Source organism: Mus pahari, chromosome 12 (assembly GCF_900095145.1).
Source record: "Mus pahari chromosome 12, PAHARI_EIJ_v1.1, whole genome shotgun sequence".
Lineage (NCBI taxonomy): Eukaryota > Metazoa > Chordata > Mammalia > Rodentia > Muridae > Mus > Mus pahari.
Window position 1 is genome coordinate 13,138,573 of NC_034601.1, and position 23,613 is coordinate 13,162,185.

The following is a 23,613-nucleotide window of genomic DNA, read 5'->3' on the forward strand; positions in this document are numbered from 1 at the left end:
AGGCTACACAGAGAAACCCTGTCTCAAAAAAAACAAAAAAAAAAAAAAAAAAAAAAAAAAAAAATGCCATTAGTTATCCCTTGATAATAATACTAGTATCTTAGGGTTTTCTGCTGTGAGCAGACACCATGACCAAGGCAACTCTTATAAAGAACATTTAACTGGGACTGGCTTACAGGTTCAGTCCATTATCATCAAGGCAGGGAGCATGGCAGCATTCAGGCAGGCATGGTGTAGGAGGAGCTGAGGGTTCTACATCTTGTACCGAAGGCAAACAGAAGACTGGCCTCCAGGCAGCTAGGATGAGGGTCATAAGGCCCACCCCCACAGTGACACACCTACTGTATCAAGGTCACAGCTACTCTAACAAGGCCACACTTCCTAATAGTGTGCCTCCCTAGACCAAGTATATTCAAACCACCACAACCTGAATTGTCATATTGTATCTCTATCACATTTGCTTTCCTTGAGAGGTCTGGAAACATGGAACATCCCAAACAGTAATATAGTTGGGTTCTGTTTTGGAACTATGACCACCAAAGATTACATTCATTGCCCTATTTACACTATAGGAAAGTGACCTATAAAAGTCAGCTAAGCCACCCTTATATTATACCTGACAAAAACTGAGGCTCACTGGTCAAAGATACCTGATACCTGGCATTAATAAGCAGAACTGTGCTCATAACCCCATGTGGCCTCTCAGTATACCAGCATACAACAAACATAACCCAACAGAAAAGTTTCTACCCACCAGGTATACAGAAAGTAGAAAAAACAAAACAAAGAAACAGAAAACAATAGATACAGAAAAGGAAAAGGAGAAACAAACAAACAAAATAGCCTTGAAGGTCAACCAGATGACTCAATCCAATGAACTGAGTTGGATTCCTGGATCCTATGATAGGAGAGAATTGACTCCCAAAAGTTAGCTATTCTTATACCCATGTGTATATGTGTGCACGCATGCGTGCGCACGCACACACACACACACACACACACACACACACACACACATATAGGGCATACAAAAAATAAAATTTTAAAAATTGAAAATAACATAGTCTTGAAGATTTGTAATCATACCTTTTTCTTGAATCTCCAAGGCCTGGCACATTCCCAAAAGGACATGTAAAACCTGCAAAATTGCCTCTAAAATCTGTAACAATCAAGGACACAAAACAAACCTGTTACCAAAACTAGGTACTTCAAAGTTCAGTCAAAATGTGAAGGAGCTTTAGACATCCCCCACAATAGCTGTTCTATTGCTGCCATCAGGAACAGACCCTTCAGGTTCTGACCGTGCTGCCTTCCTGGGTTTGTATCTGCTGCTTGGCCGCTCTTCCTTCACTTTCACTAACAGGTGATAGATCCCGATGAAAGGGCTTAGTTCTTTTCGGTTTTACTCCGTAGGATCATAATCTTCATGATACTATGTTGTCTACTTACCACTGTACAACAGAATAATTTTCTACATCTTACTTGGAAGTGTGGGACTCAGAACACACATAAGAATATTCCAGGAATGCAGAACTCATGCAGAAAAACCCCACATTCATCAGAGTCTAGACTTCTCTGTCTCTGTATGGGCCATTATTTATTTTTATAAACACTTCAGATTCTTGATGAGAACTTTGAACCCTCAGATTCTCAAGGGTTTATCTCACCTGAGGAAACAGTCTCTCCTCCCTCAGCAGAAGATGTTCTCCCACTTCATCCCCCGAACTATTGGCTTTTCTGACTTTAACTGAGGAAATTAATCCTTCATTATCTGCTAAACCATCAGTGAAGAAGATACCAGACAAGACAATGCTGATGTCCTCCTCTTCTAGCCTAAGTTCCCTACAGCTCAAGGGTCCCTCCCCTTGTCCACCACACAGCACACCACCTGCCCCAGGTACTCATTCTCTGAGAATCTCCTATTCTCATGATGCTTTGTCCTCTCTCTCACAGACAGTCCTGGATGAACACAGTACTCTCTCACTCTCTAACTCTCTCTTGCCGTACTCTATTCTAGATCTCTCCCTTCTCTAATAAGGAATATGTATGACAATGCACTTTCAGAGTGTGGGATAATAGAGGAAGAAACATAAAACTAGATCAGACTGAGTTTATTAATATGTGCTCTCTGAGTGGAGACTCTAGGTTTAAGACGGAAGTTTCACAGCTTTAAAAAAACATAGTCAAGAGTCTGTCTGAATGGTTGACTGAAGCATTTGTCAAGATGGCCTACTGAAAAGGAGCTGGATGTGCCTGATATCCCTTGGCTTAGTGTTGATGAAGGGAATTGAAGGCCCAGGGAAATGCTAGAGTAGGTTCACTGTGTAAATCTAATCCTCCACAATGGAAAATCCCAGAAGACATGCCTCCCCTTACATCCTGTAAGATGCAAAATGGTGAGAGGGCACTGAATTACTAAAGACAAGATGATCGTACTTAATATAACAGGCATGTAATGTCTCTTCACTCTTGCTGGGAAGAGACACCAGGGCCACAGCAACTCATATAAGAGAAAGCATTAAATTGGGGCTAGCTTACAGTTTCAGAGACTCAGTTCATTAATACCAAGGCAGCAGGCATGGCAGACATGGTTCTAGCATAGTTGAGAGCTACATTCACAGGCAGAGAGAGAAGGGCTAGGCAAGGCTTTTCGAAACCTTAAATCTCACTTCTAGTGACACACTTCTTCCAACAAGGCCACATTTCTTAATCCTTCAATAGTGCAACTTTTGATGACTAAGCATTCAAATATGAGACTATGGGGCCATTCCAATTCAAATCACCACAGACTATAGACAAAGCAATGTCTGTAAGGCCTAACTTGTAGTGGTCAGCACAGGCAAGGTGACATGACTCCTATGGACCTCTGGTGTCTCTATGATGAAATAGATAAGAAGCCTGCTGTATTTGTTTGTTTGTTTTGTTTTTGAGGCAGGGTTTCTTTGTGTAGCACTGGCTGTCTGGAACTCACTCTGTGACCAGGCTGGCCTCAAACTCTGACATCACCTGCTTCTGCCTTCCAAGTACTGGGATTAAAGGTGTGGGTCACCACTGTCCTGCTCCCATTTTGTTTTTTGAAGACAGCTTCCCCTAGAATCTGGTGCTCACTGACTAGACAAGGCTGATATCTTTTTTTTATTAGATATTTTCTTTATTTACATTTCAAATGTTATCCCCTTTCCTAGTTTTCCCTCTGAAAATACCCTATCCCCTCCTCCCTCCCTCTGCTCCCCAACCCACCCACTCCCATTCTGGTCCTGGCAGTCCCCTACTGGAGCATTGAACCTTCACAGGACATAGGGTCTCTCCTCCCACTGACTAGGCCATCCTCTGTTACATGTATAGCTAGAGCCACAAGTTCCACCATGTGTTTTCTTTGATTGGTGGTATAGTTCCAAGGAGCTCTGAGGGTACTGGTTAGTTCATATTGATGCTCCTTCTATGGGGCTTCAGTCCCCTTCAGCTCCCTGGGTATTTCTCTGGCTCCTTCATTGGGGACCTTGTGCTCCATCCAATGGATGACTGTGAGCATCCACTTCTGTATTTGCCAGGCACTGGCAGAGCCTCGCAGGAGACAGCTATATCAGCTTCCTGTCAGCAGGCTCTTGTTGGCATCTGCCTAGTGAATGGGTTTGGTAGTTGTTTATGGGGTGGATCCCTGGGTGGGGCAGTCTCTGGATGGTCCTTCCTTCCGTCTCAGCTCCAAACTTTGTCTCTGTAACTCCCTCCATGGGTATTTTGTTCCCCATTCTAAGNAGGAACNAAGTATCNACACTTTNGTCTTCCTTNTTNTTGAGTTTCATGTGTTTTGNAAATTGNNTCTTGGGTATTCTAAGTTTCTGGGCTAATATCCACTTATCAGTGAGTGCATATCATGTGAGTTCTTTTGTGATTGGGTTACCTCACTCAGGATGATATCCTCCAGATCCATCCATTTGCCTAATAATTTTATAAATTTATTGTTTTTAATAGCTGAGTCGTACTCCACTGTGTAAATGTACATTTTCTGTATCCATTCCTCTTTTGAGGGACATCTGGGTTCTTTCCAGCTTCTGGCTATTATGCATAAGGCTGCTATGAACATAGTGGAGCATGTGTCCTTATTACCAGTTGGAACATCTTCTGGGTAAAGGCTGATATCCTGACTAAGCTGTCTCTAAAGCCATTTTACTCCTTAAGATATTTATTTTTTTATTCTCTAGTGTGTATGTGCATGGACATTTTTTATGTATGCATATTATGGTGAGTGTGAGTGTAGGCACATGTGTGCCATGGCATACAGGCAGAGGTCAGCGCACAGTTTCGGGAGTTGTTTCTCTCTTTCCACCACAGACCCTGCAACCACACTCAAGTCATCAGGCTTATATGGAAAGTTCTATCTAGTTCTATCTAGTTAGACACTTCTCCAAGCCTTTTGAGTTTTGTTTTGTTTTGTGTCAGGAAAGTGTGTGGACACACATTGTCATTTTAGTGTATGTGCAGGTATATGTGTATGTGTGTGAAGGCCTGGTCAACTATTCTCTTTTATTGTTCTCCATCTTATTTTTTGAGACAGTCTTTTACTGAACCTAGAACTCAGCAATTCACCAAGGATAGATGGCAGGTAATCTCCAGGGAGCCTGCTATCTCTGCCTCCTCAGTGACAAGAATGCCCACACATGAATGCACATCATACCCATACACACAAGAAGAAATGAAAACATTATCTTGTATGAGCAGCTTCAGTTAGAACCTGGAGGAGCACCTCTGCCTTTCTCTATGTACCTCTGGGCACACGCGTGTGCACTTCCCTTTCTCTGTGTACCCCTGGGCACATGCATGTGCACTTCCCTTTCTCTGTGTACCTCTGGGCACACGCGTGTGCACTTCTTTCTCTGTGTACCTCTGGGCACACGCGTGTGCACTTCCCTGTGGAGACCTGAGGGTGACACTGGGAATCATCCACCATTGTTCCCCACCCCCCCCCTTTTTTTTGTTTTTTAAGATAGTGCTTTTTTGTGTGGCCTTGGCTGTCCTGGAATGAGCTCTGCAGACCAGGCTGGTCTTACACATGGCATGCTGAATGAGGTCAGACTCTCGGATCCTGAAAAATACCTGAAAGTATCACAGCTGAGAAGTACTGCTATCAACAGCATCAAGCAAAGGGGTTAGGGAGATGACAGAGTGGGTAAAAGTGCGTTCTGTGAAAGCAGGAAGATAGGAGTTGAAATTGCCAGCACCCACGTAAATGCTGGGGATGCTGTGTGTGCACTGCCTATAACAGCAGCTTTAGGATGTGCAGACAGGTGATCGCTGGCACTTGATGGCTGGCTAGGCTAGCTCAAATAGTGAGCTTCAGGTTCAGTGAGAGACCCTGCTTCAAAAAAGTGGAAAGGTGTGAAGATTTGGCTTGGTGGTAAAGTGCTTGCTAAAGAAGTACAGGCCTTGGGTTAAGCCCCCAGAATTAATAAATGCATGAGTATATAAATACATATATACATACATACATACTTACATACAGATGGGATTTTTATGCACAAGAGAGAAAAGCTCAAGAGGAAAACACCCAATGTCCAATGGCTTCTGCATGTGTATAGATTTGTGTGTAACAACACATATACATGTAAAACCATATGTTCTTCCAATTAATATCCACACACCAGTACCAGATGCTTACCTCATCCCTAAGTGAGGGGTCCCTGCAAGCCACATCAGACAGCAAGGTCACCAGGCAGAAGCTGAAGCTCTCTGCCACTGGGAGGTTACCTGGAAGACATGAGGTATGGATGAGAGGAGACACTGGCCGCCTGATTCTGCACACTCCTTTCCTCACACAGCCTGTCTAAGGACCAGCTTACAGGAGTTAAGAAAGCACATGTGGTAGCTCAAGCTCGTAATCCCAACACTTGGGCAGCACAGACAGACAGGTCAGGAGTTCAGAGTTATTCTCACCACATAGGGAATCTGAGGGCTGGCTGGACCCCACCCACCAAAAGAGAACACACAGCAAGAAAAATAGTAAAAAGAAGGGAAGGGCTTAGTTTGCTGAGACTCGGTTCTATCCACTTATCATAGACTCTTGCATGAATTTTCCGTTTTTTAAACTGCACTGTGTGTGTGTGTGTGTGTGTGTGTGTGTGTGTGTGTGTGTGTGTGTGTGTGTGTGTGTGAGTGACATGGCATGTGTGTAGAAGTCAGAGGACTTCTTCTCTTCAATCAAAATGGTCAGATCTTTCCTTCCTTCATGCGAATCCCAGGGACTGAAGTCATAGTAACTGAATATGACCCCAACTCTTGAGTTCTGTGGAATGTGTGTAAGGAAGAACGTGCCAGAGCATTCCTTTGGAGGTTCACATATACTCTCATGTGTGGTTCTTTTCCACCTTGTTTAAAGTATTTTTCTTTTGTGTTGAGCTGCATTTTCCAGCTGACCTGGCCTGTAAGCTTTCACAGGATTCTCCTGTCCCCACCTCCTACCCTGCTGTAGGAGTGCTAAGATTTCTGTGGCCCGACTGACCAAATCCAGCTTTTACACTGGTTCTATGGTCTGAACTCCGGGTATCAGGCTTGTGTGGCCACCTCCCTAGCCCAACCTTGAACTTGTAGGTCTTCCTGCCTCTATCTCCTAAGTATTTGCTGGGATTACAAATTTGATAATGAGATTATTGGTAATAGATTATTAGTTTGATGCCTAGTTCATGTGGTGCTGGAGATAAAATCCAGGACCTCAAGAATGTTGATGGCAAACATTCTAACAAATGAGCTATATCTGCAACCCAAGAGATAAAACTAAATAGAGTGTAAGCAATGGCTCATGAATATTAACCATCAAATACATACTCATATCACCTTTAGCAGAATGAAGCATACATGAGCACACATTCATATTGTGTTAGAGATTGACCCAGTCTCAGAGCTGGAACTACACACTTGACTACAGAACCACATACCGTCAGCATGCCCATAAAATTTTAAGTCCTTCTCAAACTAAGCCTAACAGCAGGGAAATTCTTCAAAGCAAATAGGCTGGAAGGAGTACCTTAGCTAAAACAGCAAACATGATGCATATGCAGCCTTTCTGTCAGGTATACCTTCAAATGTTAGAACTCCCACCATGGTTTCAATCATGCTTATCATGTGCTATCATGAACAATGTGATCACTCTTAAACTGAGTCAAAGACATACAAATACTCACTTTTTCATGGATATATTCTCAGATTATGGCAGTATACAGTATATGGAAGATTATTAGAATTCTACTAGAATTTTAAAATGTCACCCAGGTATCTATGAAACCTGTGTGCATCAGAATCATTTTAGGGTTTACTACAATTTAGATTACACACTTTGGGAATTACTGCTGTAGATTTTAGCAGCATGAGTTATACTACCAAAAAAATAAAAGAGGAAGGCAGCAGCTTGGAACACGGGTCAGTAAGACTGTACCAAGCATGATGACCCAAGTTTGATCCCTAGTAACTACATGAAAAGCCAGCATGGCAGCACACATAATTCCAGTGCCATTGAGGCAGAGAAAACAAACAGAAGGATCCCTGCAGTTTGCTAGCAAGATAGCTAGCCAAGTCTTCTTGTTGAGTTCCAAGATGATCAGAGCCATTTTATCAATACACAGACACACTTGGACATACACAGACATCCTCCCACTCCCTATAAACCCCCAAATACCTTCCCCACTCCACATTACCCCCCCAAGCTCCCACACATGCACACACACTCAGTGGTGAAGCATATAATTAGCATGTATGAGGCTCTAAATTCAGTTCACACACAGAGCCTATAAATTTATATATTTCTAACTATATTTCAAATGTCAAATTTTCATTCTAATGTAAATCTGTATATATAAAAGTGATCTTTAAAAGTTTTATTTATTGTTCCTATATTACATGTATATGATGGTTGTTGGGTCTCAAAAGAAACTGGGCCTAGAGAGATGACTCAGCAATTAAAACTGCATCCTGCTTTTGGAGAGGACCAAGCAATGACCAAGCTCACAACATCATATTTCCAGCTCCAGGAGCTCTTGTAACTCTGAGGGCACTGCACTCTCAGGTACATACCACACAGACATATCCCACCATACATAACTAAAAATTAAAATGAAAAAGGAAGGGAAAATCAATAGATTCTGAGACTGCACTTCTCAAACTAGGTAACAGTTATAGATACAAATTTCTATTCAATATGATCCTTTGAACTGTGGAAATACTCATAATTGAGGATCCAGTTTTAGGCATGGCTGGTAACTTAAAGGGCTAAAAATCTACAGGTCAAGAGGTGTATGGACACAATCAGGGATGTTTATGACAACAGCAAAATATCTTTGGCAGAGTGAGCCCTTTAACAAGTTAGGGCAACATCCCTACTGCAGAAAAAAAAAAATGTCATTACCAACCTGTCAGGATACACCCAAAGGTTTTATATAAAGTGCCACAGAACTAAATTCCAAAGAACTTCAGTTTTATGGGAATCCTAAAATACTAGAGATGTTCCAAGCTTAGTGGGAGCTTCAGGGTATCAGGACACAAACATCAGTGTTGTAGCTAAAAGACAGATGGAAAGGAAGGAAGAAAAGAAGGGAGGCGGAGGGAAGAGGGAGGGAGGACAAGGAAGAAGGAGAAGTATGTGAAGGAGGCAGCAGAGAGAATGTGGGACAAGACTGTGACTTTCTCTTTGATACCTCTAGCCCCAAAAATCCAAAATAAAATACCAGGTTAAAAAAATGTGCCCAAGCACTATGTTAGCGCACGCCTTTAATTCCAGCACATGGGAGGCAGAGGCAGGCAGATCTCTGAGTTTGAGGCCAGCCTGGTCTACAGAGCTAGTTCCAAGGCAGCCAGGACCACACAGAGAAACCCTGTCTCAAAAAATTCCAGGTAGGTAGGTGGGTGGGTGAATAGAGATAGATAGATAGATAGATAGATAGATAGAAAGAAAGATAGATAGATAGATAGATAGATAGAAAGAAAGATAGATAGATAGATAGATAGATAGATAGAAAGAAAGAAAGAAAGAAAGAAAGATAGATAGATAGATAGATAGATAGATAGATAGATAGATAGATAGATAGAAAGAAAGATAGATAGATAGATAGATAGATAGATAGATAGATAGATAGATAGATAGATAGAAAGAAAGAATAAAAATATTTTTAAAATCCATATGAATTTATTCCATTTCTTTTCTTTGCCTTTTTTGTTTGTATTTTTTGGTTTGTTTTTGGTTTGTTTCTTTAGGTTTTTCTTGTGAGACTAGAGTTTCTCTGTGTAACCCTGACTGTCCAGGATACCCAGCTTGAATTCATTCTGTTTCAAAATGTGCCGAAGTTCAACTGAAGGCCAGGGTGATAGTTCAGTAGGTAAAGCATTTTCCACCAAACAACCTGAGTTTAACCCCTGGTACCTATATGGTAGAAAGAAAGAATCAATTCCTTAAAGTAGACCTCTGATCTCCAGATGCACACTGTGGCACACAAAATCAATTAATATAATGTTTTGTTGTTACTGGCTGTCTTAGAACTTGCTTTATAGATGAGGCTAACCTCAAACTCACAAAGATCCACTTGCCTGTGTCTCTCCCAAGTGCTGGGATAAAAGGTGTGAGCCATGCTGGGCATAATCTTTTTAAAGTAGGAATTTAGCTGAAGGTTAACAGCAACAAAAATGATAAAACTATTTCTAGTGAACAGTTATGGTTGTGTCCCCAAGTTCATCTCACCCTTTGAATCAGCAAGATTGGAAAATGGAGAACTGACCTTTCTCTAGAAGTGAATCTATTAGCTCTGGGGCAAAATGGTTGGTTTTAGAATAGACAGATGCAGATGGTCCAATGCAGTCAGTGACACATAAGAATAAAAGTTTCTGAAGGTCTGAAAAGAATTTGCTCATTCCCAGGAGACTCAATGGGAAGCTGCAGGCTGTGTATCCTTCTCCCTTTGCCCATGGGTTCTAGACAGCAGTGAGTAAGGTCAGTCATGTTGCTGTTGGCAATTAAGTTGTTCCACATCTTCTGAGACCAGCTAAAAGCTGTCTAATTTCCAAGTTAGTCTGCCTCTTTTCCTTTTTTTTTTTTCATTCAAGATAAATATCACACAAAATTACCTCTGCCTTTCCGAGCTGTGCTCTCTTCTACCCAATATACTTTTGGAAGACCCTTGAGAAGTCGAAGAAGATAAGGAACAACACAATCTTTGTGCTAAAAAAAAAACAAACAAAAAATTATATTTAATAAGTGACTAACCAGTTTTCTCACATAGATTAAGTGAGCCATATCTAATAATCTCAGATTCTCCAGGAAAAATGTAAAGCACCCAGCCATTCACATGCATCACAGTCCAGAAGACATCACACAGTCTCCTCCCTGCAGTGTGGGGTGTGCAGCCTAGTGGGCTTCTCTGAGTGACAGGCCCAAGTGAGGGCCTCTCTAGAAGGTACTTGCAAGCAAGTACTTAAGTCTACTGTCAATGACAGGGGTACAGATCTCCCAAAACACCTGTGGATCCTAAGACAAAATTCTTGGGACCAAAGGGTCACTCACAGCCACAAGCTTCTGGACTTGACATTTCCTCTCTTTCTCTTCTCACTCCGTGTCCTCTTCCTCTACTGCTGCTAAACTGTGTGCTTTGTGTTTCCTCTTAGTCCTTGAAAGCCGAGCATCAGACTCTAATGGCTAATAGCACCCAAAGAAAGAAACGGCTTTCCTCCTAAAACTAACTCTCTCTCTCTCTCTCTCTCTCTCTCTCTCTCTCTCTCTCTCTCTCTCTCTCTCTCATTCATTCATTCATTCATTCATTCATTATATTTTTGTATTTTCTGAGACAGGGTGTCACTATGTAGCCCTGGATGGCCTAGAATGCTGTATAGATAGACCAGGCTGAGCTTCAACTAAGAGAATAAGATTTACTCTGCTCCCAAGTACAGGATTACAGGTGTGAACTACCACCCAGCTTTCAAGCATCTCCATTTGATGCCCAATAAACTAGAGATAGTAATTATTCTAAACTTGGTCTAAATGCAGATTTATAAGCACAAAGGAAACAATCTGAAAACGATAGAAGGTAGTGGCTAGAACCTCTGTCCTGGGTCACGGGCACACAACCCCAAAGGGCTGCACTGCCTGCCCGCAGAGGAACCACAGCTCTTCCCTGCATAATGCAGCGGCCTTAGTAGCACTCAGGGAGAAAACACCTCCACTGCTCGGGGCGCAGCGGTTGCTATGTCAGCTCAGAAGAGCCATGAAGGTGGCCTGTGCATCCTGGACAGAGTCAAGCAATGCGGACTAGAGTGAACAAGGTAAGAGACATGGTCTTATCTCTGCCTTCTCTGGGTCCATCTGTACCCATGAGTGTACGGGGGGGGGGGGGAGGCAGCACAGCGAAACTGTCATGTGCCATCTAACCCCAGACCCTCGTCACTCCTTACGTAGAACCCAAATTGTAAGAAACATAGTTTGTACTTTTTTTCTTCCTTGCCATTTTTAAAAAGTCAAGTACATGTTTGGGATTTACAAGGAACTGTCAAGCAATGCATATATCAAAGATATTTATGGGCAAATCAAAACTAGAATGGCTGAGGGTACAACTGAGTGGTACAGGCCTGCCTGGCATGTGCAAGGCCCAGAGTGCAGAGACAAACGCTGTGGAAAAGGTCACATATAAAAGGTCAAAATATAAAACAGGGTGTGTGGACAGGCCTGAAACCCCAGCAGAGGAGAAACAATGGCAGGACAACCTTACCGAGTTCAGCCTGGTCTACACAACTAGTTCTGGGCAGTCTTTACAAACAAACAAAGCCAGGAATATACAACAAGACTATTTCATACAACAAAATAAATAATAACAAAAATGCTTATTGAGTATAATTTCTAGGAAGTGCAGGCTAGTGGTTTTAGATGAATATTCAAGTATATAACATTCTTTTCCTAACCGAACAATTAAACTTAGAATTCAAAATTAGTATCTACAAATGATAAACAACATATAATTGAATTAGGATTGATATCCAATGATCAAGAATTTGCTTCAAGGTGCTCGAGAGATGGCTCAGTGGTTAGAGCACCTACTATCTTCCAGAGGTCCTGAGTTCAATACCTAGCAACCACATGATGGCTCATAACCATCTGTTATGAGATCTGATGCTCTCTTCTGGTGTGTCTGAAGACAGCTACAGTGTGCTCATATAGATAAAATAAATAATTTTTTAAACATTAAAAAAAAAGAATTTGCTTCAATTAGTTTTGACAATTATAAAAAAATGAAGAAGAAACAACAGTGTACTATTTTCCATTGTAGTAACAAGGCTGGGGTTTAATCCCTATCAAAATACTATTAATATGCACTCAAATTTTATTTCTATCAAGTTTTGATAAAGATGGTCTTATATGACTGATGAACTATACCTAATGAACATTTTACCTGCTATAAAAAACAAGTTACTTTGTAAAATACTAATTAGGCCACAAAATAATTTTATATTATTATTACCCCTAAATTTTAAGATAGTTAAAAAATTTTACTATTTATTTTAAAGAATCAATAATGGGGGCTGGAGAGATGGCTCAGCGATTAAAAGCACTGACTGCTCTTCCAGAGGTCCTGAGTTCAAATCCCAACAACCACATGGTGGCTCACAACCATCTGTAATGAGACCTGATGCCCTCTTCTGGTGCGTCTGAAGACAGCTACAGTATACTTATAATAATAAATAAATAAATCTTTAAAAAAAAAAGAATCAATAAGTTATCTGGGCATGGTGATGTGAAAACCTTTAACCTCAGTACCTGGAAGGCAGAAGCAGGCAGATCCCTGTGAGTTTAAGGCAACCTGGGCTACACAGTTAATACCTGGGCCATCAGGCTATATAAGAGATCCTTCCTCTAAACAAACAATTCAGTTTCCTCAGATCAATGCCACTGTTCCATTTACCGAATCTTGCACATCCCCTCAGCACTTTGGTTAGGTTGTATCACACACTTCTAGTACTTTAAGTACTAGGTAAATATATGCAATACAAATGTGGATTCTCATTACTCCCTCCTTTTATACTATAGAAATTATAAACTTAAAAAAGGCTTACCTGAAGATCAGACTCAATGAGAAAAATGCCCAATGCAATCACTGCATCTCTCCGTCTTTCATCGAGTTGGAAGATTCCATGGAAATCTACTGGGCACATGCAAAGCAGCTTTTGAACCTAGAAAATAAGATTTAAGACAAACACAAGGGACTGAAGAGATGGCTCAGCACTTACGAGTACATGCTGCTCTTCCAGAGACCCTGAGATTGCCTGCAACTCGGATGCCAGGGGAATCCTTTGGCTTTTGCAGGCACCTGCACATATGCATACATACAGACACTTAAAAATAATAAAAATAAGTCTTTGACAAAACAAAACAAAGGGTTGGAGAAACAGCTCAATGGTAAAGAGTGCTCACTGCTCTTGCAGAGGACCTGGGTTAGGTTTCCCAGCACACACATGGTGGCTCAGAACTAACAGTAACTCCATGAAGTTCCAGTGGATTTGATGCCTCTTCTGACCTCCTCAGACTCCTGCATGCTCATGGTACACATACATACACTCAGGAGCATACAATTAGACTAACAAACAATTAAACACATGGCTTCCCAAAACAGAAAGCCACATTCAGAAGAAACACACCCTGCAGAAGTGCATGGAACCAGCAAATCATTTCTCTTAAAAGAACACAGAATAATATGGTGACAATTCTGGAGTTTTAGTTTCTTTGAAAAACAAAGAAATATCATGGGTTTTTGTTTTGATCTCAGGTGTGGGGATATGGGGCTGCTGCAGACTGACTGCAACAGCTGAGTATGATTTGCCTCATGCTCTAGCAGAGGTGTGATTTTGCCAGCTACAGATAGTTTTTGCAGTTGTGTGACATTTGGAACTCTGGGGACTTTTCGGAGGGTATATAAATGCTAGAGCCCTGAGATATGGGGAAAATGGCTCATCAGTTAAGAGCACATACTGGTCTTGCAGGACCTATGTGCTTTCCCTAGCACCTATATTAGGTGATCCACAACTGCCTGTAACTCCAGCTCCAGGGGACCCACACCTCTGGTCTGTGTGGGCTCTAGCATTCATGTACACACACCCATACACATGGTTAAAGAGAGACTTAGCTTTCATCCTAAAGAAATGAGATATTATCAGAGATCTCAGTTAAATAATGTACAAAACAGAAGAGATTTAATTCTTCCTGTTGAAAATAAAGGAGTAGCTGGGCACTGATGAGCGCATACCAGTACTTTCAGCACATGGTAAGTGAAGGCAGGACTTCTGAGGCCAGCCTGGCAACAAAGGAGACTACTACTGGAAAAAGGAAAGGAAGGATGAAGGAAAGGGGGAAGGGGGAAGGGGGAAGAGGGAAGGGGGGAGGGAGAAGGGGCAGGGGAAGGGGCAAGGGAAGGGGCAGGGGAAGGGGCAAGGGAAGGGGAAAGGGAAGGGGAAAGGGAAGGGGCAAGGGTGCTTCTCTCCATCTTTAGCATTTACTTTAGAAAATCTGCAACTTGCTGTGTGCAGTCAACCCTTAATCCCAGCACTCCAGAGGCAGAGGCAGGAGGAACTCTATGGGTTAGAGGTTAGCCTGGTCTACAAAGTGAGCTTCAGGACAGTCAGAGTTATACAGAGAAACCCTGTCTCCAAATTAATGAATGAATGAATTAAATGTGCAGCTCTATGTAATTCCTCTTCTCTTTGAAATGTACACAAATGTTTAGAGGACTGGATAGATTTTGATCTAGAACTGTCTTTCCATCTCACAGCATTCCAGTTTCTGTATCATAAAGATAGGAGGATTCTGTTGATTGCTCCAGACAAAGCCAATTAGGTAACAAGGACAGTTACCCCACCCACCCCCATTACCAGGCAAGTCCTCTTACTTAAGGAACACATATATACCACAGGTTACACCTACATGACCACATAAAGTGTGAGATTTCTTTGTCTTTGCAATCTCTTTGCACCGAACCTGTGATACAGCTCACATTCTAGTTTAATGCATAATCAATTAAAAAGGAAAGGGCTGTGGTTGTAGTTCAGTGGTCAAGCACTTGCCTAGCATGCATCGTCTTAGGTTCAATCCCTATCATGAGGGGAAAGGGAATTTTCTGTCTCCATTACCTTTACAGGTATTCTTGATTTGGAAGACCCTACTTTTAATTATATTTCCCCTCAAAGGTGTGAGTATTCAGAAATGGCACTGAACACTGGGCCTACGAGTTTAGAATGTAAGGGGAAGACACCAAAAGGAATAAATAAGCAACTCAGAGATCTGTAAAAATGGCTCAGTGATTCTATATGGAATCCCTGAACCTGTGAGTGTCCGCATTACATGGCACATGGCACAAGAGAAACTGCAGACTGAAATGGAGACGGAATTCTTCTGGGTTACGGTGAGTAGGGCCATGGTAATTACAAAGGACCTTAAAAAGGAGAGGCAGAAAGGTCAGAGTGACGTGGGATTTGAAAACCTGCCCACTATTGATGCTTTTGCAGATGAACGGACCATGAACCAAGGAATTAAGTTTTAGATGGCCACTGCATAAAGATCTGGAAATGAGTTTGGTTTTGGTTTTGGGTTTTGTTGTTGTTGTTGTTTGTTTGTTTGTTTGTTTTTTGAGACAGGGTTTCTTTGAATAGCCCTGGCTGTCCTGGAACTCACTCTGTAGACCAGGCTGGCCTTGAACTCAGAAATCTACTGTTACCTACAGTCTCCAGAAAAGTACACACCTTTGTTCTCTCCAATGAGACTTGTGTTGAGTATCAATCTACATGATTGTAAACAATGTAAGTGTTATTCCACATTAGGATTATGGTAAACTGTTAGAACAACAGGAACACATGAAATTGGTTGTAACGTATGGAACACTCAAAAGGCTATACTTCCTAGCAAGGATAATAACTTTTTCCCCTCAAAAGAGTTTTGCTTGCTTGTTCCTTTGTTTCCTTGGTGTTATTCTCCATCTGGAAACTGAAACTCAGAACAGGACCTGCTCCTTAAAAAAGGTAGAGAAAGCTAAGAAAGCAGAAAATACTTTATAATAATTCAATAAATAGACTCTGGATAACATAAAAGCAGGAAAGTAACATGAAACGGACAGAAATCTGGGCATGGTGCCAAGCCTGTGATCCCGGCTTAAAAGACCAAGACAGGACTCCTCTAAACTCAAGGCAAGCAGAGGCGACACCGTGAGACCTTGTCTCTAATAATAAGGGGGAGGGGTGCTAGAGAGATAACTCAGTAGCATGCTTGATAGGCGAGCATGTGAACCTGATTCTTGTCCCCACTTCCCATCTGACCGGAGAAGCACTGCGATCCCAAGAACGGCTTTACATGAGTTCTAAGCATTCACTTGGGTTCCTTGTGCTTACACAGCAATTGTAAACCACTGAGTGTATAACCCACATGTAACCCACGAGGAGACTCCCCAGCCTTGCCCCTCTCTCCTTCTCCCTCTCCCTCACCTTCTCCCTCTCTCTAAAAAAAAAAAAAAATTAAAATCACGTGGGGCTAGAGAGATGGCTCAGAAGTTAAGAGCACTTGCTGTTCTTCCAGGAGACCTGGGTTCAAGTCTCAGCTAGCCTGCGGCAGCTTACAGTTAGTTCTCTGCAACTCTATTCCAGGGGGGTCCTTTTCTGGCTTCTGTGAGCACCAAGTATGTATGTGGTGCACTGGTTTTCATACAGGCAAGACATCCATACACATAAAATAAACATTTTTTTATTACATTTAGTGTGAGTGTGTGTGTGTGTGTGTGTGTGTGTGTGTGTATACAGGTACTCTTGTGCCAAATTGTGTATGTGAAAGTCAGACGGCAGCACATAGAGTTAGTTCTCTCCTTTACATATGTCCTCCCTAGGACGATGGCCAGGATCCAACTCAGGTCGAGGCTTGCTGCAAGCACCTTTACCCGCTGAACCATCTCACTGGCTGGCTTTGCTTTTCTCCTTTTTACTAGTAAATGTTATTCTTTTACACTTGCATACATATACACCATGTGTTGTGGTCCCTCTACTCCCCCCTTCCCCTCCATCTCTTTCTCCTTATTTACTAGCCTTTGGTTTTGTCCAGTGTCTAGAGTCAAAAAGTTTGAAGCTAATCATCAGATCCTGGTGGGCTCACCAGTGGGTATATGGCCAGAGAGTGTCTCACCTTCCCCCAGAGTGGGCTGGTTGTCAATAGATCAGTAGTACCCAATATAGTAGGACTTCATGAGCCCAGTTCCTCCTTAACTGACTTCTGTGAACCAAGAACCATTATACAGAGCTGTTGTGAGTTTGTGACTCTATATACATTGGGAGCAGGGGAGATCTAATAGGATAGCTGCTCAGCTGAACTGACAGAGCATCAAACTACCCCCTAAATCTCTCTGTTTATACCCACAGACAAAGGCTACACTCAGCCGCAAGGAAACCTTTTCCTTCAGTCAGACGTAAATACAAAGATTCATGACGGTGCAAGATGCTGAGAGAAAAAAAAAAAACTCAGAGAGCTAGGAACTAAAAAACATTTACGGTACCTACTTATATCTCAGGGACCACTGCAGAAGAAAGGGGAGGGGAGGTGCACAGGCACACATGCATGCACACACATGCCCACAAGCGCACACACTCAGCATGTATTCACCCACTAATCCCTCTCCCAATTTCGCCACTTGCTTTTGTATTTATTATTAGTGTGTGTGTTTATGCTGTGACTACACAGGCACATGTGCAGTATACATGTGGACAATGCCCAGAGGACAACTTTGTGGAGTGAGTTCTCCTTTTTCCAACTTTATGTAGGTTCCAGGGATAAAACTCAGGACATAAGGCAACAAGTGACTTCACTTGCTGAGCCATCTCTTGGCCTCTATTTAGTACTTTTGAAACCAGTATGATGACAAGTATCTGAAATTACTGAGTGCAAAAACAGGCAAGCTGTTTATATACATGTATGAAAATGTCAAAGAACAAACTTGATTGTTTACAGAACCTGTTAGAAAAAACAATAACAAAAAAGGGAGAGGTTGCAATCCAAGCACTTCTCTATAATCCCAGCAGGAGGGAGGCTGAGGCTTAGAGGATGGAAAGACTAATTTAGTCTGTGTTACCTAAGAGCCTGTCATTAAAATAAAGAAAGAGAGACTGGAGACGGCTCAGTGGTTAACAACACTTGTTGCTCTTGCAGAGGACCTGAGTTCAGTTCCTGGCAACCACAACTATCTGTTGAGTCCACACAACATATCACCCATAACCATCTCTAAGTCCACACATCCAACACCCATAACTATCTGTAACTCCACACATAACACAACTATGTACATGCAGGCAAAACACTCATATACATAAAATAATTAAATCTTTAAATAAAATGTTTCTAAAAATAAAGGAAAACCAAACCAAACAAACAAACAATGGCCAGGCACGGTGGCAAATGTCTTTAATCCTAGCACTGTAGGAAGCAGAGACAGATGGATCTCCGTGAGTTTGAGGTCAGCCTGTCTCTAAGGGGTTGGAGCTAGAGAGACAGCTCAGCAGTTAAGGACCACGCTGCTTTCCAGATGACCCAGCTTTGATTCCCAGCACAGACATAAGTGGCTCACAGCAGCCTGTAACTCCAGTCCCAGGGGCTCTGACACTCTGAGGCATCTTTACACTGAATTCACATGCATATCCAGGTCCCTTCCCCTACAAATAATCAAAAATAAATAAGCATTTGTGGTGATCCTTTACAGAAACACCAAAGCAAGGAGAAGTCAGCAGCCCTCCGACAGGACACTGAGCAGAAAAGCCATATGAGAGTCAACCCGAACAAGCTGTGCTAAACTATGTAGGTCAAAAGAAAGCTACAACAGCAGCACTGCTTCCAGCACAACGTTTGTTACTTGAAACCTCTGGGAGAGTCCTTGCTCAGATACAATTCTCTGGGAACTAAAAGCTAAGCTTAAAGAACCACTGGTGTGAGTTTCATTGCTAACCCCCCCCCCTTTTTTTAAAGACAGGGCCTCTCTATGCCAGTGGTTCTAACCTATAGGTTCAAACCCCTAGAGTGGTGTCCAATAACCCGTTCACAGGGGTAACCTAAGGCCATAGAAAAATATGAATATTTGCATTACAATTCATAACAGTAGCAAAATTATAGTTATGAAGTAGCAACAAAAGTTTTATGGTTGGAGGTCACCACAACATGAGGAACTGTATTAAAGGGTTATTGGAAGTGTATTAAAGCCTTAGGAAGGTTGAGAGCCACTGCTCTATGCATTCATAGCTGTCCTGTAACTTACTATGTAGACCAGGCTGGCCTTTAACTCACAGAGATCTGCCTACTGGGATGAGAGGTTTCCACCACCACCCTGGCTAAACCTGTTTGTTTTTTCAACTGTCTTTCTCAGGTGTACTGAGAACTAACATTTTCTAAGAGTCTTAAACCATCATGACAGACAAAGTAACTGTGACATGATATTCATAGTCCAAGACAGAAATTTTATTAAAAATATTCTCTTGAAGCTGGTAAGATGGCTCAATGGGTAAGGGCACTTGCTGCTAAGTCTGGCAATGTGCATCCAAGACCTCAGGACACACATGGTAGAAGGAAAGAACTGACCCTAGAGCATTGTCCTTTGTCCTCTACATATATGCCATGAAAACATACACATATGTCCACAAATATATACGTGATATATAAATAAATGAATGTAATAAAACTGTTAATGTTCTTATGGTCATCTACAGGTAAATGTATTCTCTTCTGCAATTTAACATGCCTTTTCTACATTTCACACAGGCAGTATTACATGTACTTTAATAATAGTCAAAATTTAGAAACAATAATTTAAGTGCTTTCCTTCCCTGTGCTGGCTGATCTAGATCAACTTGACATACAAACTCGGGTTATTTGAAAAGAGGGCCCTAAGACTAGATTGTATAAGGTTCATCTATTCAAGAGGTTAATAAATCTGAGATAAAGGCATGCATGCCATCATTAGCCAGGGGCTGTTTTGCAGCTTTGTTAACTAACATGCTAAAGAAGCTCTTAGTGTTCAGGCTTTGGATCTCTTGCTAGATAAATTGGAACTAAAATAATTTTGTGATTTGGACCAAAAATAAAATGAGAAATGAAAATTCTTCCAACCTGATTAAAATAGAGGAAAACACTTGACTGGTCACAACTCAGACTTCATAATGTTTTAATTGCTGGAGGTCAAACCTTAGGGCCTTCCAGATGCTGGACCGGTGCCCTACCACTGAAGAACATCCCTAGGCCACACTTTAAAATGTAAGATATAGAACAGGGTTAAGATATACTAGAATTTAACAAATAAAATGTCATACATATATATATATATATATATATATATATATATGCATATGAATACAAAAAAAAAAAGAAAAGAAAAGAAAAGAGGGAACCTCAATTGAGAAGATGCCTCCATATGATTTGCTGTAAAGCATTTTCTTAGTGATTGATGAGAAGGGCTCAGCCCATTGTGGTGGTGCCATCCCTGTGCTAGTGATTCTGGGGTCTACAAGAAAGCAGGCGGCTGAGCAAGCCAGAAGAAGCAAGCCAGTGAGCAGCACCCTCCATGGCCTCTGCATCAGCTCCTGCCTCCAGGGTCCTGCCCTGTTCCAGTTCCTGACCTGAACTCCTTTGATGGTGAACTGTGCCTTGGAAGTGTAAGACAAATAAGCTCCTCCCCAACTTGCTTTTGGTTACAGTGTTTCATCACAGCAATGAAAGCCCTAACCAGCACACTCTCAATTTCTTGAGTCCCATTCAAGTATCTGACAGGAGGGTTGGCACAGACATGTATACATATGAGTCCCAGCACAGCCTTTCCCATGGACAATACTGTTAATCAGGGAGCTGCACAACAGTGAATACTCAGTTTTACTGCAGCTCCTTCCCTCACCTAAGTGGCCTGATGGGCAAATAAGGCTGTTCACTGTGTAAAGAACAGCTGCTGCCAAGCCTGACAACCTGAGTTCAGTCCCTGGGACCCACAGAGACAGAATCAACTCCAGGCAAGTTGACTTCCGCAGTAAATGTGAAATGTAATAACTTAATAAATGTTAGACCTACCGAACCCTTCTTCATTGCTTTCTTCTGTAAAAGGTAGACAAATGGATAAGTACACCTACAGACAGACACATTCACAGACTCTTCCTCATACCCTAAAACTACATAAAATCAAATCTCTTCTGATCCTTGAGCTTTTACCTGTAGCTATAAAGAGATACGAGACCTGGATCTCTCGTCCTAAGAAAACGGTAAATATAGGAAACCACTGTTTCATACATTAGACAAGTAGCACAAGACTGCAATATCCGACAGGAGAAAACAATATGAGCCCTATCACTGCCCTAGATCTCTGCCAGTACACTCCTGACTACAAACTAGTCAAGCAGATATTGGTAGTCTCACTGAATACAAAGACAAAAACAAACAGTCAGGAAGGCTATCACTGCTAGAAATCCTGAAAACCAAGCACAATAGAAATAAAGCCTCAGAAATCTGCTGTAGTCTTTGTGAGTGCAAAATAGATGAAGTTAGGCAAAGAATAAGGAACTGTGAGCTGAACAATTCTCAGCGTTCACAAGAACTGAGCCTGTTACCCAGGGTACTAAGTTCTCCGAACACTAGGTAGAGACTGCAGTAGTAGAGTAAAAGCTATTTTAGAACTTCACTAACAAAGTTTGAAATTCAGCTTCAAACCTGGGTGTGGGAGCACAGGACTGCACTTAGCCCTTAAGAGGCCCTTGCCTAGCTGTATGAGCACCACAAAAATAAAAATATAAATAAATTCCTCCAGTTATAGACTGGAGTTAACAAGCACATAGTCTACCAGGGAAAGTTCTATCTGTCCCTAATATGTCAGTGTCACTAAGTAGCAGATCAATAGCTAAGATCCTAAAGACTGGCACTCTTATTGAAGAAACAGAAGTCATTCTAGGTCCTAGGAAAAGGACTCTGGAAGAGGCCTCCTGAGGACAGGGGCAGTAATACAAGGCAACGAAAGCTGCCAACTTTGCAGCTTGTCCAGGACTGTCAGTCCTGACACAGAATTAGAAGGCCATACTAGTATGACATGGACCAGTAGGCCACTGTACTTCCTGGAAGCAGTGAAGCAGGGCCAGGCCGAGCCAGGAAGAAATTTGGTAGGGGCAACTCAGCCACATTCTGAAGAGAGGTGAGACCAGGAAACAAGAGCAAGTTCCTGGGCTGACTGACATAAAAGGACAGGAGCCGGGAACTAACCTCCATGAGGGTTCTAACACTGAAAAGTCAGTCTTTCTTTCTTTCTTTCTTTCTTTCTTTCTTTCTTTCTTTCTTTCTTTCCTTCCTTCCTTCCTTCCTTCCTTCCTTCCTTCCTTCCTTCGTTTCTTAAAGATTTATTTGTTTTATGTCTATGATTACACTGTAACTGACTTCAGACACACCAGTAGAGGGCATCAGATCCCATTACAGATAATTGTAAGCCACCATGTGGTTGCTGGGAATTGAACTCAGGACCTCTGGAAGAGCAGTCAGTACTCTTAACAACTGAGCCATCTCTCCAGCCTGAAAAGCCTATTTCTTATCTATCCCTCCTCTCATCTTTCTCCTAGAAAGCAAGAGGCCTGAGGAGAACTTAGTCCCACAGAACTTCACAGAAAGTGTTCTTAATGGTGATTTCCAATTCCAGGGGGTAAAGATTTTTGAGACCCAAGTCTCAAAAGGAAGAAGTCAAAGCTCACACAGGAATCAAGTGTTCTTAAAATATTTTAGCGTTCTGAGCTGAGGTTGTGGCTCAGTTGGTAGACTACTTGCTTGCCTAGGAAGAATGAAGCCCAGGGTTCCACCCTTAACAGTGCATAAGCCAAGCCTGGCTGGACATGCCTGTTATCCCACCACTTGGGACATATCCTAGCACATATGTCTAAGAGGCTTACGGTTAGTTCCCAAATATGGTAGTAGTCTGAGAGACAGGCTCAGGGTACCTCAGTAGATAGGGACTAACAGTAAGTTTGACTTGCTGCTAGTTAGACAAATCACCAAATTAGAACTGTTTCTTACTTTCTTGGGCTTCCACATACCAGAAAACAGTAGTAGATCAATAAATGCTCTCTGAATGAGTGATTTAAGTAATTAGAGAAAAAATATAATGAGCAGTCTCAGGGTGGTCTCATAGCTTGGGATTAGGGTAGAGGAAATTAACATAATTGTAGAATACAGAGGGACAAATGTGGGGAAAGTGTGTTATTAAGGTGTCTCAGGTGCCAGTCATGTCAGAGTCACCTGCACTAACAAGAGCTAAGCTCAGCCTTTGCAGGTTAACGTGACCTGTACCAAGTACCCTAACACCTCTCTGAAAGAAAAGAGAGAGAGAGAGAGAGGCTGGAGAGATAGCTACTTGGTAAAGAGTACTGGTTGCTTTTGCAGAGAACTTCTAGGTGCTGGCCAGCAACTCCAGTTCCAAGGAGAATCGGTGCCCTCTTCTGGCCTCTGAGGGCACCTGGCATGCACATAGTACACATACACACAGGCAAACCGCCCAGAAGTGTAGAAGTTAAAGAAAGAAGGAAGGGAGGGAGGATGGAAGGGATAAAGAGGGGAGAGGGGAGAGGGGAGAG

General features: G+C 42.1%; 1 protein-coding gene across 1 annotated transcript in view; it reads right to left on the reverse strand.

The window, feature by feature from the left end:
- Pi4ka (phosphatidylinositol 4-kinase alpha) overlaps positions 1 to 23,613 on the reverse strand; it is a 126,482-nt gene that overhangs the window by 96,536 nt on the left and 6,333 nt on the right. The window contains 4 exon segments of the mRNA XM_021209064.2: positions 1,087 to 1,159; positions 5,657 to 5,745; positions 10,102 to 10,195; positions 13,075 to 13,191. Coding sequence (XP_021064723.1) covers positions 1,087 to 1,159; positions 5,657 to 5,745; positions 10,102 to 10,195; positions 13,075 to 13,191 — 373 coding nt within the window.